Source organism: Dendrobium catenatum, unplaced genomic scaffold (assembly GCF_001605985.2).
Source record: "Dendrobium catenatum unplaced genomic scaffold, ASM160598v2 fragScaff_scaffold_1117, whole genome shotgun sequence".
Taxonomy (NCBI): domain Eukaryota; kingdom Viridiplantae; phylum Streptophyta; class Magnoliopsida; order Asparagales; family Orchidaceae; genus Dendrobium; species Dendrobium catenatum.
Window position 1 is genome coordinate 2,499,592 of NW_021319579.1, and position 14,994 is coordinate 2,514,585.

General features: G+C 35.9%; 1 protein-coding gene across 1 annotated transcript; it reads right to left on the minus strand.

The window, feature by feature from the left end:
* Window positions 1-239: 239 nt before the first annotated feature.
* On the minus strand, window positions 240-13,582 carry LOC110103217 (beta-carotene isomerase D27, chloroplastic). The gene is made up of 7 exons (XM_028698669.1): window positions 13,470-13,582; window positions 6,695-6,812; window positions 3,524-3,673; window positions 3,149-3,210; window positions 2,659-2,765; window positions 773-862; window positions 240-467 (listed from the first exon to the last, which is right to left on the minus strand). The coding sequence occupies exons 1-7, from the start codon at window positions 13,580-13,582 to the stop codon at window positions 427-429; spliced, it is 681 nt and encodes a 226-aa protein (XP_028554502.1). The 3' UTR covers window positions 240-426.
* Window positions 13,583-14,994: the final 1,412 nt, after the last annotated feature.

Genomic DNA, 14,994 nt, shown 5'->3' on the forward strand with positions numbered 1-14,994 from the left:
AACTTGGACACTTAATGATGCGGTGCATCATAAGGAAGAAGGAATCTTCAACCGCCACTATCTACCTTATGTTATGCTCATTATCTTTAGTTTCTCTATTACTCTTATTCTCTAGCTTTTGTCCTTTTTCAGTTACTTAAGTATGCTATAACTTTTAGTATGTGGGACCTAATATTGTAATAGAAGGAAATACATAGAAGTATAAGCAGGGAAAGAAGAAAGGGGAGGCACCTTTTTGTTTTTGGAGAAAGAATTTCTAACATTTAGTGGAATCCTTGTTTTATAAGCTGCTTCCCTGTACTGTTTTTTCTTGTATAAGTCCACTTAAACAAAATTAGTATGGATTACATGTTTGAAAATATATTTTGAACTCTGTAAGAGAAGTTATAAAATTTGTGGCAAATATCGTCACCCAGAAAGAAGGCATCAGCTGGAATAGCCCACTCTATGTTTTTGCTTTGCTATGCCTGCAAAAATATTAGGATGAATATGAAACAAAGAAACATAAAGAAAGGCTTACTAAAATGATGTGAAATCCTCCTAGACTAAGGCTTCGTTTGGGACGACTTTTTTATTGCGGTAAGAAAGCCGTCCCAAATGAAGCCTGACTTTGTTATTGCTTTTTAAAACAGAACTTTAGTAAAAAATGAAATTTTTGTGCTAAAACTATGTTTTAAGAAGCAATAAAAAAGTCGTCCCAAATGAAGCCTAAGTTTTGTTGCCACTACTTATTTCAAATTTTGAAGTACTAATCTAATGTTGTAATCATTACATGATGTCCCGTTGCAGGGATGCTTTAGTGCTGGATCATCTGCAAGTGGATGCTGCCCAAAGATAATCTCACAGCTTTTGTCTTCAAAATCTGATTTTGAAGCATTTAAACAGATAGTAAGCAATGTATTCCACTCTAGTCCTTAATAAAGCATGTAAAACATCAAAATTTCAGTTTACATTAACGGTAAGAGAAATGTTTTCTGGTCGAAGTCACTAATCAAAAAATTCAGCAAAAATTTGGCCTGCAGTTGTAATAAAACCGCATGCCTTGCCAATGAATCTATCAGCCAGCATGTTCTTCCAATAGTTTGGTCTATATAATTGTTCTCTTTCCAAGTTTTTGAGTATTTAATGTAGACAAGCAGTATAGCATAGCTATGTAGTAATGTAAATATCTATTTATTATTTTTTTATTTATTTTGTTTGGTTGAAAGGGTAAAGGAGAAGGAAAAAAATTAAGGACATCAGTTCATGTAATAGCTTATTCAAATGGTTGTCATGAAGGGGCGCAACTCGCCATTCTAAAATTGTTCATGAAAGTGTGCATTCCAATGCTTGCCATGTAAAGGTGTACCTAAGCCTATAAACCCACAATTGATGCCATTAATGAAGACACTTAAAATTCAGGAACGATCCATAGTCCGGTTTTAGAAAAGCATAGAAACTGCATTTTCTCTATCAACTTTCATCAACTTTTTGGAGTTCAATAACAGAAGATACATAAATACTTTCGCATGATTTTAACCATTGCGAAAACCAAATAGACTGCAAAATGCATATCATAAGAGCGAAAAAGTGCCCGAAATTTCATTTGAGGCAATTTGCACCACGAATAATATCAATTTGATCTCCTCTTTCCAGCAGATCTGTCCTTGTCTTAATTCTATTTTTTGTATTGAATGCATACTTGTTTTGTTGTTAAAAAAAATTTCTTGGGTAAAATATTTGGCATTATATTACTCCATAAGCTGGAATTGCTTGTTACGAGTGAAAGTTAACCTCATATCTAAGCAATCATTGTGAAATGATGGGTAGCCATGGGGACATTCATTTGACTGAATTAATCAAGGAACTCTAAACCCCCACATAACTCCGTTCATAACCATTGACCTTCAGAGTCTCTGATCTATTAATAAGTGCAAGCAATAAATAATTAGCTACATGGCTTGCTTCGATACATACAAAGGTTAAAAATAAAGAATTCATAGTAATATTTAAATTTGCAAACATTATTTTTTGGGTTTTGCAGAACACATAATGTAATCTGAAGTTTTGGTCTTTTAACTCCTACCAACTAGAACTTCACCTCAAGTTCCATCTGTAATGCACGTTAATATTTAGAGTCTTTCTTACATAGGCTTTGTTTGGGACGGCTTTTTTTCTGCTTCTTAAAGTAGTTTTTTAGTACAAAAATTTTAATTTTCTACTAAAAAACTACTTTAAGAAGCAAAAAGAAAGCCGTCCCAAACGATATCATAATCTAGAAAAATTACAGAAAGTGCATTGTGCTAATTTGGGAACATTTTATTTCCACCGCCATTTCATATTAATTGCTTAAAACAATGGCAGGTGGTTATGCGAATGTCATTGGATATTTAGCATATTTTTCTTATGATACTGAATGTGCTTCACTTCTTTACTGAAAAATTGCAACATATTTCAATAAGTTATATAGCTTGTCAGCTTTAAGGCCTTGGTTGTTTTGATTGATTGGATTTCATTGGGTGAGGTTTCATAGTAAAAATATTTGGTAGGTAAACTGCATAAAGTAAAAGAAAAATGCTATGTTGTTGAAATCAGACAGACTGAAGTGCTACACATGCAAATGTTCTGATTTTTGGATTCAAACAATTTCATTTTTCATTAATAAAAATGAGAACTTACTAGGAACCATGTTGGTGGGCATCCCAAGTGAGGTGTTGATGAACTTTTGAGAAGGCAACTTGCAGAGATTAGTGCACATTCCTACACAATTTGTGGCATCCAAAAACCTAATAGAGTAGAATATCCAAGTGAGAGAACATAAAATAAGGGTTTCTTCTTTTTATTGTTTGAGTTAAAAATCCATCTAAAATATTATACATACTTCTTAACTATTTCAAAATTTTGATGAATCTCATATTTTTATGCTCGTATCAAAGCAGCACCAATTCCCATTTAACCACATGGTCAGATTTTTCCCCTTCTTGAACTTAAAAAAAAATCAGGTTTTGAAGAGGTTTTAGGGGGAAGCAACTCAGATTTTCTTTACATAGAAGAAACCCTCATTCGGATTTACAAAATATAAATATGAAAGAGAAATGAAAAGCAAATAGTGATCTTAGCCGATAGCGAGTTGGAATATGAAATCGCGTTCTAAGAAATTTGATGGCACCTGCATTTAGGAATGTAGACCACATTCTTCTCCCTCTTCCCTTGGAAATCCGACTCCCTGACCTAATTTAGCAACATTACAAAATATCTCAATTAGTTCCCAGTGGCCAGATTAATTCACGTTATTTTGTTGCAGAAACTGTTAGTGTTGGCTGAATCATCCTTAATTACTTCGGTGCTGCTGTTAGCACAGTAGCAACAGCGCCTCTTCTGAGTAGTTATATCGAAGTTCATTGCAAATCGCAAGTTCTTAATTTTTTTTTCTTGGAATGGAATTTATGAATGAGAATGATGAGTAAACTAAAATATAAATGCGATTCAAGATCTTAACAATAAATTTTAAGATACCTATCAATCAAATGCAAATTTGAATTACCTCACAGGGACCTACGAGCCAGGAGAAAAACACTGTTGTGAAGATTGCGAAGAATTCTCTCGAAAACTTTGATGGTGGTAGAAGAGCCTTCAACTGCAACAAAGACTCGCATAGTTTCGTTGGAATCGAAGAAGTAATACGAGAACCGAATTGATATATAATAAAAAAATTATGCTCGATCGGGCACGAATCTTGAGATAAAATCAAGTTGAAAATTTCAAAAATTAAATCAGAAACAATCTGAACTCCGATTTCAGTAAACTTATAATCGAACTGAACATCTCAGAAATACAGACCCAACGACACTTAATTCGACTCAATCCGAGCTCAAATGAGTCCAAATCAAAGACCTGAAGTGCATTTGGATGGTTTAATTCACAATTTGGATTACCAAACAATTTCCAACCACAACATGCTTATAATAGAATCGAGCGGCTTGACGAGACGAATCCAACAAGCCCAAAATTGTTGAATTCTGACATTATTAAGTCACTCAAATGTTAAATAAATGATCCATGATCGAGGAAATTCACATCGGCCGTTCATTCAAACCACTCCCAATTTACATTTGATTTTACTCTTATTTAATGGACATGTTACTCTCATAAAATTATAAATAGAACCCGAAAGGGAGGGAAGTAAGAAGAAAAGGAAGAAAAAGAAGAGAGCTATCTTACCACTAGACTCTTCCTCGGCCACTTCCAGCCTTCCACCCCGTAGCCTACCGACGCCAGAGTTCTGCCCGAACACCAACTGATGTCGAAGTTATGCACAGCAATCTACTGTTGTCGGAGTTCTACCCGATTTTCGCCCGTCGACGGATTTTTGCCTGATCATCGACTAACGTCAAAGTTCTGCCCGACTTCCGCTCATCGCCAGATTTCTGTCTAACCGCCGACTAACACCAGACTTCCGCTTGACCGCCAACATCAGCAATATTTCTTCCCATCATCGGATTTATACCCAACGCCAGACTTCTACCTGTCGTTAGACTTCTGCTCGTCGTCGGACTTTTGTCAGACTTCTACCCAATATCGAACTTCCGACCTCCGTCGCCAGCCGACTACGATCCTTTCGATCTCCTTCACCAGACAATAGTCTTTCTGACTATTGTTGCATGTCTACTACGGTCCTTCCGACATTTGTTGTCAGACAACGGTCTTTTCTAAACACTATCGCCCACCGACTAGGTCTCTCCGATCACCGTCACCAGACTGCGGTCTTTCCGACCTCCGCTGCCCGTCGATTATGGTTCTACCAAACAAACATATGTATCTATTATGATTATTTTAAGTCATATTATGTAACACACTCTATATAATATATATTTGTTACATCAAGTTAAGACCTTCCCCAAAGGAAGGGCCTCATTCATACTCGACTGCAAATAATAGTGGATTCATTCAAACTGGGCCAGGCCCATGGTTTTTCTTCTTTTCAGGGTTTTTCATGTAAAAATCTTGGTGTATCTTATGAATGATATATCACGACCCAACCCGACCGGAACGAATCCCATCGCGTAGAGTCGCAACGGATGAATCCAGGATCGAGCTTTAGAATTTGGTTTCAGACTTTCTTCCAATAATCAGACATACAGAAAACACGGAGCTACTATTAAACTTCCAATATACAAAAATTCATCCAACATTTTCTTCTTCTCAATCCTCAAAATAATCATATACATTATAGTCCATGGCTATAAACCAAAAGAACAGAACAGAAGAACGGAATAGTCATGACCGTACAAAAATCAAAAGTATAAAAATACATAATCTCAGATCAGATACAGAACGGCTAGTCTAACACCTCATTCTCTTTCGCAGAACCTGAAAATCACGCAAATAACAAGGATGAGCTAACAGCTCAGCAAGACTACACTAGCCAATCAAAATCTTCAAAAACTCTCATATCAAAATACGCATGAAGGCGTTAAAAATATTTGTCGTATAGAATTCAAATAATCGTACAAAAATCAGAATATTAGCCAGAGGTCAAAGATTCATACAGAATAAAAATCAAACATAATACCTATATTCGTTCAGAACAAATGAAGTAACAGAGACAGAAGAACTGAATCAAATTTATGTCACAGAATTATTCAAATCAGAATTCAATCAAAGTTCAGAACAAATTTCAGAAAACATTCAAATCACATTTCATCACAAATTTCCCTGACCCATACAGAATCTTAGAGGATTCTTGCCCCTTATGCCTCCCTTCCCTGACACAGACAGAATCTCAAAGGATTCTGGCCCCTTATGCTTCCCTTCCCTGACACAGACAAAACTCAAAGGATTATGACCCCTTATAACTCCCTTTGTGCTTACAGCACCATAACATATCAGATATACATAATTTTTAGATCAGACTTTATTTTTTTCAGATTCCCTGACACAGACAGAATCTCAAAGGATTTTGGCCCCCTATAACTCCCTTCTGATATCATTCAAACACTTCAAATCATCAAATTCAGAAAAATCGTATTATATTAGAAAAATCGTCAGCTGCATAACCGCAGTCCACAGAAATTTCAACAGATCGAATCACAGTTTCAGAAAATTACCAAATTACCACAAAAAGTGTAAACCATCATTTTAAGACTTTCATTGTACTGAAGCAATATTTTCCAACATCCAAATAATTTTCTATTCGAAAAAAACTCCGTATAATTCAAACTACCTGGTGAAAATCTTCCAGAAATACTCAAAACGTGAAAAATCATCATTTATCACCGCCGGCTTTTAACGGCGGTATCACCACCGGCTTTTACCGGCAGACTAACCAGTGGTTTTGTTACGTTAAGCCGCTGGTAATAGCGACGGTCACGTAACCGCCGACAAAACCGCCAGACATCAATATGCCCGGCGGTTTAACGGCGGCTTGTTTTATGTGCAGGTTTTAGAATCTAGGGTAAACCTACCTCATATAGAGGGGAGGCTGCCAATTTTTTTTGCAGGTGCTACAGGTTTCCGGCGGCTAACCGGTGGTTTGGCTGCCGGAAACGATGATACCGGACGGCTTTTCAACAGCCACCGGTAACTTTGTTAAACCGCCGGTAATATGCTGACGGTTACCCGACGGCCGCCGGCGGGCGTCCGTTGAAAGCCCGGTGGTCTAGACCGCAAATGACTACCGTCGGTCTGGACCGCCGGTGTTTTACCGACGGTTTACCGATGCTTCCCGGCGATTAATTAACCTCACGCCGGTCACCGAAACCGCCGGTAAGCCGTCGTTGAAGTACTGCCGGTACGCCGTTTGTATCTTGACCGGCGGTAGATCGGCCAGAACACTGTTGGTACAAAGCAACAGAATAACCGGCGGTATAAGCTGCCGGAACGCCGTCGGCTAATTAAGCCGTCGGTAAAAACCGCCGGAAAATAGTTTCCTACGCCATTTTTTCCAGCGGTTCAGCACCCGCAGCAAAGCCACCGGTAGCTTCCAAAACCGCCGGTTTTTTCACCCCAGTTTTTTCACCCAAACCGCCGGTTTTGGGTGATTTTCCTGTAGTGGGATTTGTTCATGAACAAGTGGCATTTTACATTTATTCATATTTGCTAGATTGTTTGTTTAAGATGTTCATGAACAAATTTAAGGTTTGTTTGTTCAATAGATTGTTAGTTAAATATGTTCACGAACATAGCTCGTTAAGATTTGTTTGTTTAAAGCTCGATAAACACTAAACGAACTGAACATGAACCAAGCATGAAATAAATATGAACACTGATAAATTAAACGAACCAAACATGAACACAAACAATAAAGTTCGAATCAAACATGAATCGAACTTGAACAATGTAATAATAAACGAACTCAAACATGAACACTCACATACTCGGCTCTGCTCAGTTTGTTTACAGCCCTAATTCAGCTCATCACTGAACTTTTGTAGGACTTCTACCTGATGTCGAACTTCCGACCTTCGTCATCAGCTGACTACGGTCCTTTCAATCTCCTTCACCAGACAACAGTCTTTCTTACTAATTTCACATGTCGACTACGGTCCTTCTGACCTTCGTCACCATATAAGGGTCTTTCCTAACCACTATCGCCTGCCGACTATGTCCCTTCGACCACCTTCACCAGACTACGGTCTTTCCGACCTCCGCCACCCGCCGACTATGATTCTACCGACCAAACATATGTATAAATTATGATTATTTTTAAGTCCTATTATGTAACGCATTCTATATGATGTATATTTACTACATCAAGTTAAGGCCTTCCCCTAATGAAGGGCCTCATTTGTACTCGACTGCAAATAATAGTGGATTCATTCAAATTGGGTTAGGGCCGTGGTTTTTCTTCTTTTCAGGGGTTTTCACATAAAAATCTTGGTGTATCTTATGAATGTTACACCCTCATTTTTTATATGTATGGGTATTGGATCTTCGTACGAAGCTAAGACGTTAAACTATATATATTTCTCTACCGCCGCGAATATTCTAGGACGCAACAAGAACAAACATTTGAGGTATATAACCTACCTAGAACTAATGGCCGGTACTATGAATCGGCTAAGCAATAACTTTATTAGTTTTAAGCAGCTCGTCTTAATATGTTAGGGAGGAATTTTGACTATCAACTAAGAGATTTTGTTTATGATTTTATCTAATTATGATGAGTATCTATATAATCTTAATGTAAATTTCGAAGTAGTGGGCTTATCTTGAATTTCATCATGATATTCAGGCTCAAATTTCTTCAGCCAATGTAGTGAGAGGCCTTAGCAATCAAAACAACTTTAGAATTTATAAATAAAAAATTGGATGATTTTTGTAATGGTTAATTTTTTTCACCCAAATTACGGGGTTGTTATGCGCACACGTTATAGTATCTAATTTTATGACATACATAGAATAAATGCCCATTTCATTCCTATATAAATATATAATTATAGTTGAATACCGAATAATATTCAGCCTTGCAATACTAGAAAGAAGGGATAAAGATAATATTGGCTAACAACGGTTTTAAAATTGGTACTCATACGTCACTAAAAATTATCTTAATAAAAATATGAATAAGAGACTTTCAAAATTAAATTTGGGACTAACGAAATTCCAATTTCAGCAAGCTTATAGTCAAATTGAACGTTTCATGAAGACGGACTCAATGATACAAAATTCATTCTAATCCAAAGGAACGCAAATCAAAATACTAACGTCTATTTGAAAGCTTCAAAGCATTAATTGGATGACCAAATGATATCCAAATATGACATGCTTATAGTTGAATCGAGTCGGCGAGAAGAATCCAACAAGCCCAATATTAGTGAATTCTGACATCATAAGACATATAAATGTTTAAAGAATGGTCCATGATCAAGGTAATTAATATCAATTATCCGATGAACACTCCAATTTTACCTTGGATGTTTTCTATGTTTACTAATTATATCACTCCTAAAAAATTATAAATAAACATTCATTCTTCATATGAGAGGATGAGGAAGAATAAGGGAAGAGCTCTGAGGCTTAAATAATCCTCAAACTTCGCCCCGACACCACCGCCAACAAATTTGCACCTCCAGGTCGCTACTATTAAACCTTTATCTGACCACTATCGTTGGATCTCCATCTGACTTCCCTTTTCGGGCCTTCAACTACAACCCTTTCGAACCACAGTCGCCCTACTACGATCCTTCCAAACTTCGTCGCTGGCCGACTACGGTCCCTCTGACCACCGTCGTCAAACTACGACCCTTCCGAGCACAGCCACTCAACTACGATCCTTCAAACCAATATCGCCTACTAACTTCGGTCCCTCCAACCACCGTCGCCCCGACTACGATCCTTCCAACTTCTGTCGTCTGTCGACTATGATCCTTCTAACCATCATCACCCGATTAAGACCTTATCAACCAAACGAACAGGACAACACTCTCTTGAGAAGAACTAATAATATTGGGTTTTTCCAGCCACAACCATGTAAAGTGATTTATATAATGTATATTAGTTACATTGAGCAACGCCTTCCCTTCAAGAAGGGCATCATTTGTAATCAATAACAAACACTAGTGGATTCATTCAAATTAGACTATGCACCGTGATTTTTTCTACTTTTCATATATTTTCATGTAAAAATTCTGATGTCTCTTATTAATGATCACCCCCTCTCTCTTATCTTTCTATATGCTAGATCTTCGTATAAAACTATGACATTAAATTCTCTATCTCTCTACTGCCACTAATTTTCCAATAGGCAACATTTACCATTAACAACAATTAGAACCGCAAAAAGCAGCAAAATTTATATATGAATAGGCTTATTTGCATAAGTATAGCCAAATATTAATGGTAATTTGAAACATTTTTATTTTTTTATAAAATTAAAATCGTGCAACCTTTTTCCAATATTGAAATTTGCAATAAAATTTTAAATTCATATTTTTTTGTTCTCATTGATTGATAAGAATTTATGGATTTATTTTTCAATGAAAGATAATTTAATAAATTTAAAAAAATTTAATAGTATATAACAAAAATACTTTTAAAAGACCAAATTTAAATTAAAAAAAATTTGAGCCTTACTAAGGTTTCATTTGGGATTGTTTTTTTACTGCTTCTTAAAAAAAATTAGTACAAAAGTTAAATTATTGCTCTAAAAAACTGATTTAAGAAGCAGTAAGAAAGCTGTCTTTTGGGATGGTTTTTTTATTGCTTTTTAAAACAAAGTTTTGGTACAAAAAATTTAGTTTTTATATTAAAACTCTTTTTTCCAGACGCAATAAAAAAGCCGTCCCAAACGAACCCTAAGTCTAAAAAAAAAAATAGTTTCTATGTTTAGAAGATTTCAATATATGAATAATCAATTAAAAATTAAGAAACTACATCAAAACTTCTTCAAATTCCGCCACATGATTAAGAATTTGAGAACTTTATTTAGAAATTAGGTTTTTGAGGCATATGGAAGAATTTTGAAGGACAATCGAACACAACTTGCATATTTCTCTTCAAAATTATTTTATATTTATCTTATAAGAACTCCATTATTTTAAGGCCGGTGGCAAAATATGTTTTATTATTTTACGGAAAAGGCAAATGTCATGACATATAAAATGACATAAAATGAAAACTATGCTGCAGTTTATTTGTTACAGTTCACATCTTTAATTTTTTTAATTACTTGCATGCCCTAACGCTCATCTTTTTGCCACTTGCACTTTTTTTTTTTTTTTGAAAATTTTAATCTTTAGAATTTTATTTCTGCAATAAAATATTGTTTCAGTTTGCTTTATTATAAGAAGTTGCTGTCCTTTTTATGTATATAATTTCTATCAAAATAGCCTAAAATTATGGGTGATACGGTAACAAAAAATCACCTTGATCAGGTATGAATCTCAATGCAAATATGAATCATAGAAACTTCAAAATTGAATTTGGGATCATCCAAACTCCGAATTTAGTAATTTTATAGTCAAATTGAGCATCTTAAGAAGATGAACACAATAACATCAAATTGAGTCTAATCCAAGCCCAAATTAGCTCAAATCAAAAGACTAAAGCACTATTGGATGCTTCAACGCATTAATTGAATAACCAAGTGATATTATAATTAGGGGTGTCAAAACCAGATTTCGGGTCGGGTTCGAGTCGAACCCAAAACTAATCCGTGTTTAAACGGGTCGGCCCTAACCCAACCCGAGTACGTAAACGGGTCGGAAAACTCGCACCCAAACCCAACTCATCGGGTTGTGTCGGGTTTACTCGAACATACATGGTTCTGCATCTAGCAGCAGCGGGTCGGCAGACAGCGGGCCGCTAGCGGACACGGGCATGGATGCATGTGAGCGGGTAGGCGTGGCCGCGCGAGCATCAGCGGGAACGAGCGGGAAGCAGCGAGGGAAGCCTCAGGAGCGCAGGTGGCAGCTGACAGGCGCGGATAGCTTCGGCGGGCGTGCGAGCAGTTGCGTGGGCAAGATGCGGGAATGTGTACGGGCAGCCGGGGCAGGTGGTGGTAGCTCGGTCAGCTGCATGTAGCTTAATTTAAATGGGGTTTCGGGTTGATCCGGCAACCCATCAGGTCAATCAGAACCCGACCCATTTTTCAAAAGGATCGAATCCGGGAACCCGAACCTGACCCGTTTTGAAATCAGGTCGTGTCAAATTTGAGTCAGGTTTTCATGTCATGTCAAATATTGACACCCCTAATTCAAATATGACATGTTTACAATCAAATCGAGTGGCTCGATGAGACGAAGCCAACAAGCCCAATATAACCAAATTCTAACACATTAAGGTACTTAATGATTGATAAACACTCCATGATTTATGGGATCACTATGAGTCGTCTGATGGAGCACTCCCAATATGCCCTTAATATTTTTCATATTTACCAGTCATGTCACTCCAAAAAAACTATTAATATTCCCTCATTCCTCACATGAAGGGGGAAGTAGGAGGAGAGAAAATTTGGGAGCTCTTTTGCACTCTCCATTATTCTAGACAATCGATTGTTGTCGAACTTTATCCCATTATCTGACTATAGTCAGAACTCTTCCAGATGCTACGGGTCGGATCTCCTTCCAAATATTGTCGCCCGCCGACTACGATCATTCTGACCACTCTCGCTCTCCGACTATACAATCTTTCTGACCACATTTGTCTGTCGACTACAATTCTTCCGACCACCGTCTCCTACCGACTTCGATCATTCTGAACACCGTCGTCCGCTGACTACGGTCATACTGACAAAATAAATATGCCAATATTCTCTTCAGAATTGTTGTCATGTGATGCGCTTTATACAATATATGTTTGTTATATTGAGCCATCACTCTTCTCCGAGGATATGTATTATTTGTGATCAACCATCAATACTAGCATATTCATTCAAACTGGGTCATACCCTGTGATTTTTTTCCCTTCTCAAAATTTTATGTTTAAAAATATTTCTGTATCTTATGAATACTGCAACCATATCTCTTATTTCTTTGTGTTGGATCTTCGTACAAAGCTAAGAAGCTAAACTTTATATATCTCTATCGCTGGGAATACTCCAGGACTCAACAATGGGCAATTATATACGTGCACTTAAATTTTAGTTATTTGCAAAACTAACATTTTCTACCACTATTTTTTTAATTGTCTACTAAATATCACTACTTGTATTTTTCACTTTTATTAAATTCATAGAGATGGCATGCGTAAATATTCAGATTTAATAGATCAAAGCTAATGCTAATTTTGTAAATATACAAATTTATAGTGGTATATATGTGATTCCCCAAAAATCTGTGTTAATTTTTCTATGATATATAATTTATTTATTGAGATAATTATCTAAATATTTAATTATTTTGTTATATATTTATAATAAATTTATTCTTTTTAGTATATTTACTTGCAAATTAAAATCTCATAATTTTTACTTATAATAAAAAATGACATAAGAATTCTTAAGCCCTTTTGAATCAAATTTAATGATCTGACCCCTCTTTTTTTTCAAAATATATAGAGAAAAAACGAAAGAGATTATCCCCACAAAAGCAGAGCAATCAGAACTTGCATATTCCATCATGTTTTCTGCCGGAAAAGCCTTCTTGAGGGACTCTGCTACTATGTTCTTGCTGCTCTTCGCCAGTCTTTCCTCCTCGCGAACGACGCTCGCCGGCCTCGACACCCATCATAACCTTTCTTCCTTTATCCTTACCTCTGAAATTTAACTCTGATCATTGTTTTCATCACACCCCAAAAAGAAAAAGGAAAAAGTTTCGCTTTGAATTAACAGCGCGTATGTAACTGCGCACAACATTTTCAGTTTTCTCACCGCCACCGTAAAAACTGAAATCTGTCTATAGAATATTCTCAGCCAAACATGATAGATAGATCGATAAAATGAATTAACACAACGAAATGATAAATATTTTTAAAAAAAATCTCAATATATTCCCACCTGTGATGGCTGCAATGCTGCTTGAGAGATGGTGGATGGCTAGGCGCCAAACCAGTCGTCTTTGTATACTGTCCTCTCCGCCATCCGCCGGCGGTTGATTTTGTTTCGGGGATTCTGTAATTGGCAATTTTCAGGGGCTATTCGGGGTCTGTAATCGCTTGCCATCGTCCGACAGTTCTTTCTCGAACACCGCATCACATAGAGCACAGATACTGACGGCGCGTTGGAGTAGAGGGATTAAGCCTCCAGTCTGAACAATAAGACCCCTTTTGCATGAAATTTCTGCGTAATGAGGAATAGACGAAAGTTGAATGTTTGTAGCGTTGAGCCTGTTGAAGGGTATATAAACATTAAACACTTAGCATGGGTCCAGTTTCTTCTAAAATCAAAGGTCGATCTCGAACATCCATGGCACCAGGGCGGGTTTTTAACCGGTTAGGATGTTTATCCCGGCCGAAGATTTTTTTTTTGGGAAAAAAACGGGCCGAATTTTTAAAAAAGGATAATGTTTAAAAACCTAATTAAGTAAAAGTGCCAAATCATTTTGTCTTGTTTGTCAAGAGAGAGAAAAGTTAATAGTCTAAATTTTTTAAATTTAAAAAAATTAAATTCAAAATTATTTTTTATTCAGAATAATTATTTTTATAAAGTATTTAATAAAAAAGTAACAATTTATTAAATTATAATTAATATTATATATTATAATTTTTATTTTTGGACATTTAGGCCATTAAGGCAAACTCACACACAACAACGCATTACATGGACTCAATCTTGGACACTCTTAGTTGGAAGCCTAAGCTCTCAACCAAAATGGCCAATGGGAGTTCTTGTATGTATTTGATTTGCAATAATGAAACATTTCTTATAAGAAAATTTTTACAATTAATTTTTGATAAAATTTTTAAAAATATTACTAGTATTATATTATACTTAAATATTTAAACAATTATAGTTAAATTAAAATATTAAAAAAGATGAAAAATAATTTAATTATAATCATGCTTTCTCCCACCACGCGCTCTTGCTCCTCCCCTCTCTTGCCCAATCAGCTATCTCTTCCTGTCATCTCTCTCTAGTGCCGTCCTTTCGAATACGCCAAATGATTTGACATATTCTAAACTCGTTAAATTATTTGACTTATTTAGACTGTGCCAAATAATTTGACAAATTTATTCTTTTTTAAATTTTTTAATTATCATATTTATTTTATATAATTAGATTTTAGACATTCTCCTTTTAAAAATTCGGCCATATTTATCGTCCAGTGTTTGAACCGGTAGTAGGTAATCTGGAAGAGCAAACTTCAGAAAAGATGAAAGAAAAATAGGAATTATACTCGCCGGCGAATTGCAGGAATCTTCGGCAGCCACTTTTTCGTTGTTTTTTGAAGGATGTGTTTGAACAGCTCTTTAGTTGATTTGTTTATTCATTTATTTATTTATTGAACTTTTAAACCTAACACTTTTTGGTTGGGAGAGCTTTCATGATTTGTTTTTTATGCTGTAATTATAATTTAATTTGATTATTATTTTTTATTATTTAAAAATTTTTATAATAGAAGTTAATTTTATAAT

Bases quoted from the DNA above. Each gene is read 5' to 3' on its own strand.
- LOC110103217 (XM_028698669.1), bottom strand. From the start codon at position 13,582: ATGGCAAGCGATTACAGACCCCGAATAGCCCCTGAAAATTGCCAATTA. The intron at 3,674-6,694 runs GTAAACCGTCGG...ATTATATATCAA, and splicing joins TTAATCGCCGGGAAGCATCG to TTCGGTTCTCGTATTACTTC. The intron at 3,211-3,523 runs GTAATTCAAATT...TTGCTAAATTAG, and splicing joins GGCTCGTAGGTCCCTGTGAG to GTCAGGGAGTCGGATTTCCA.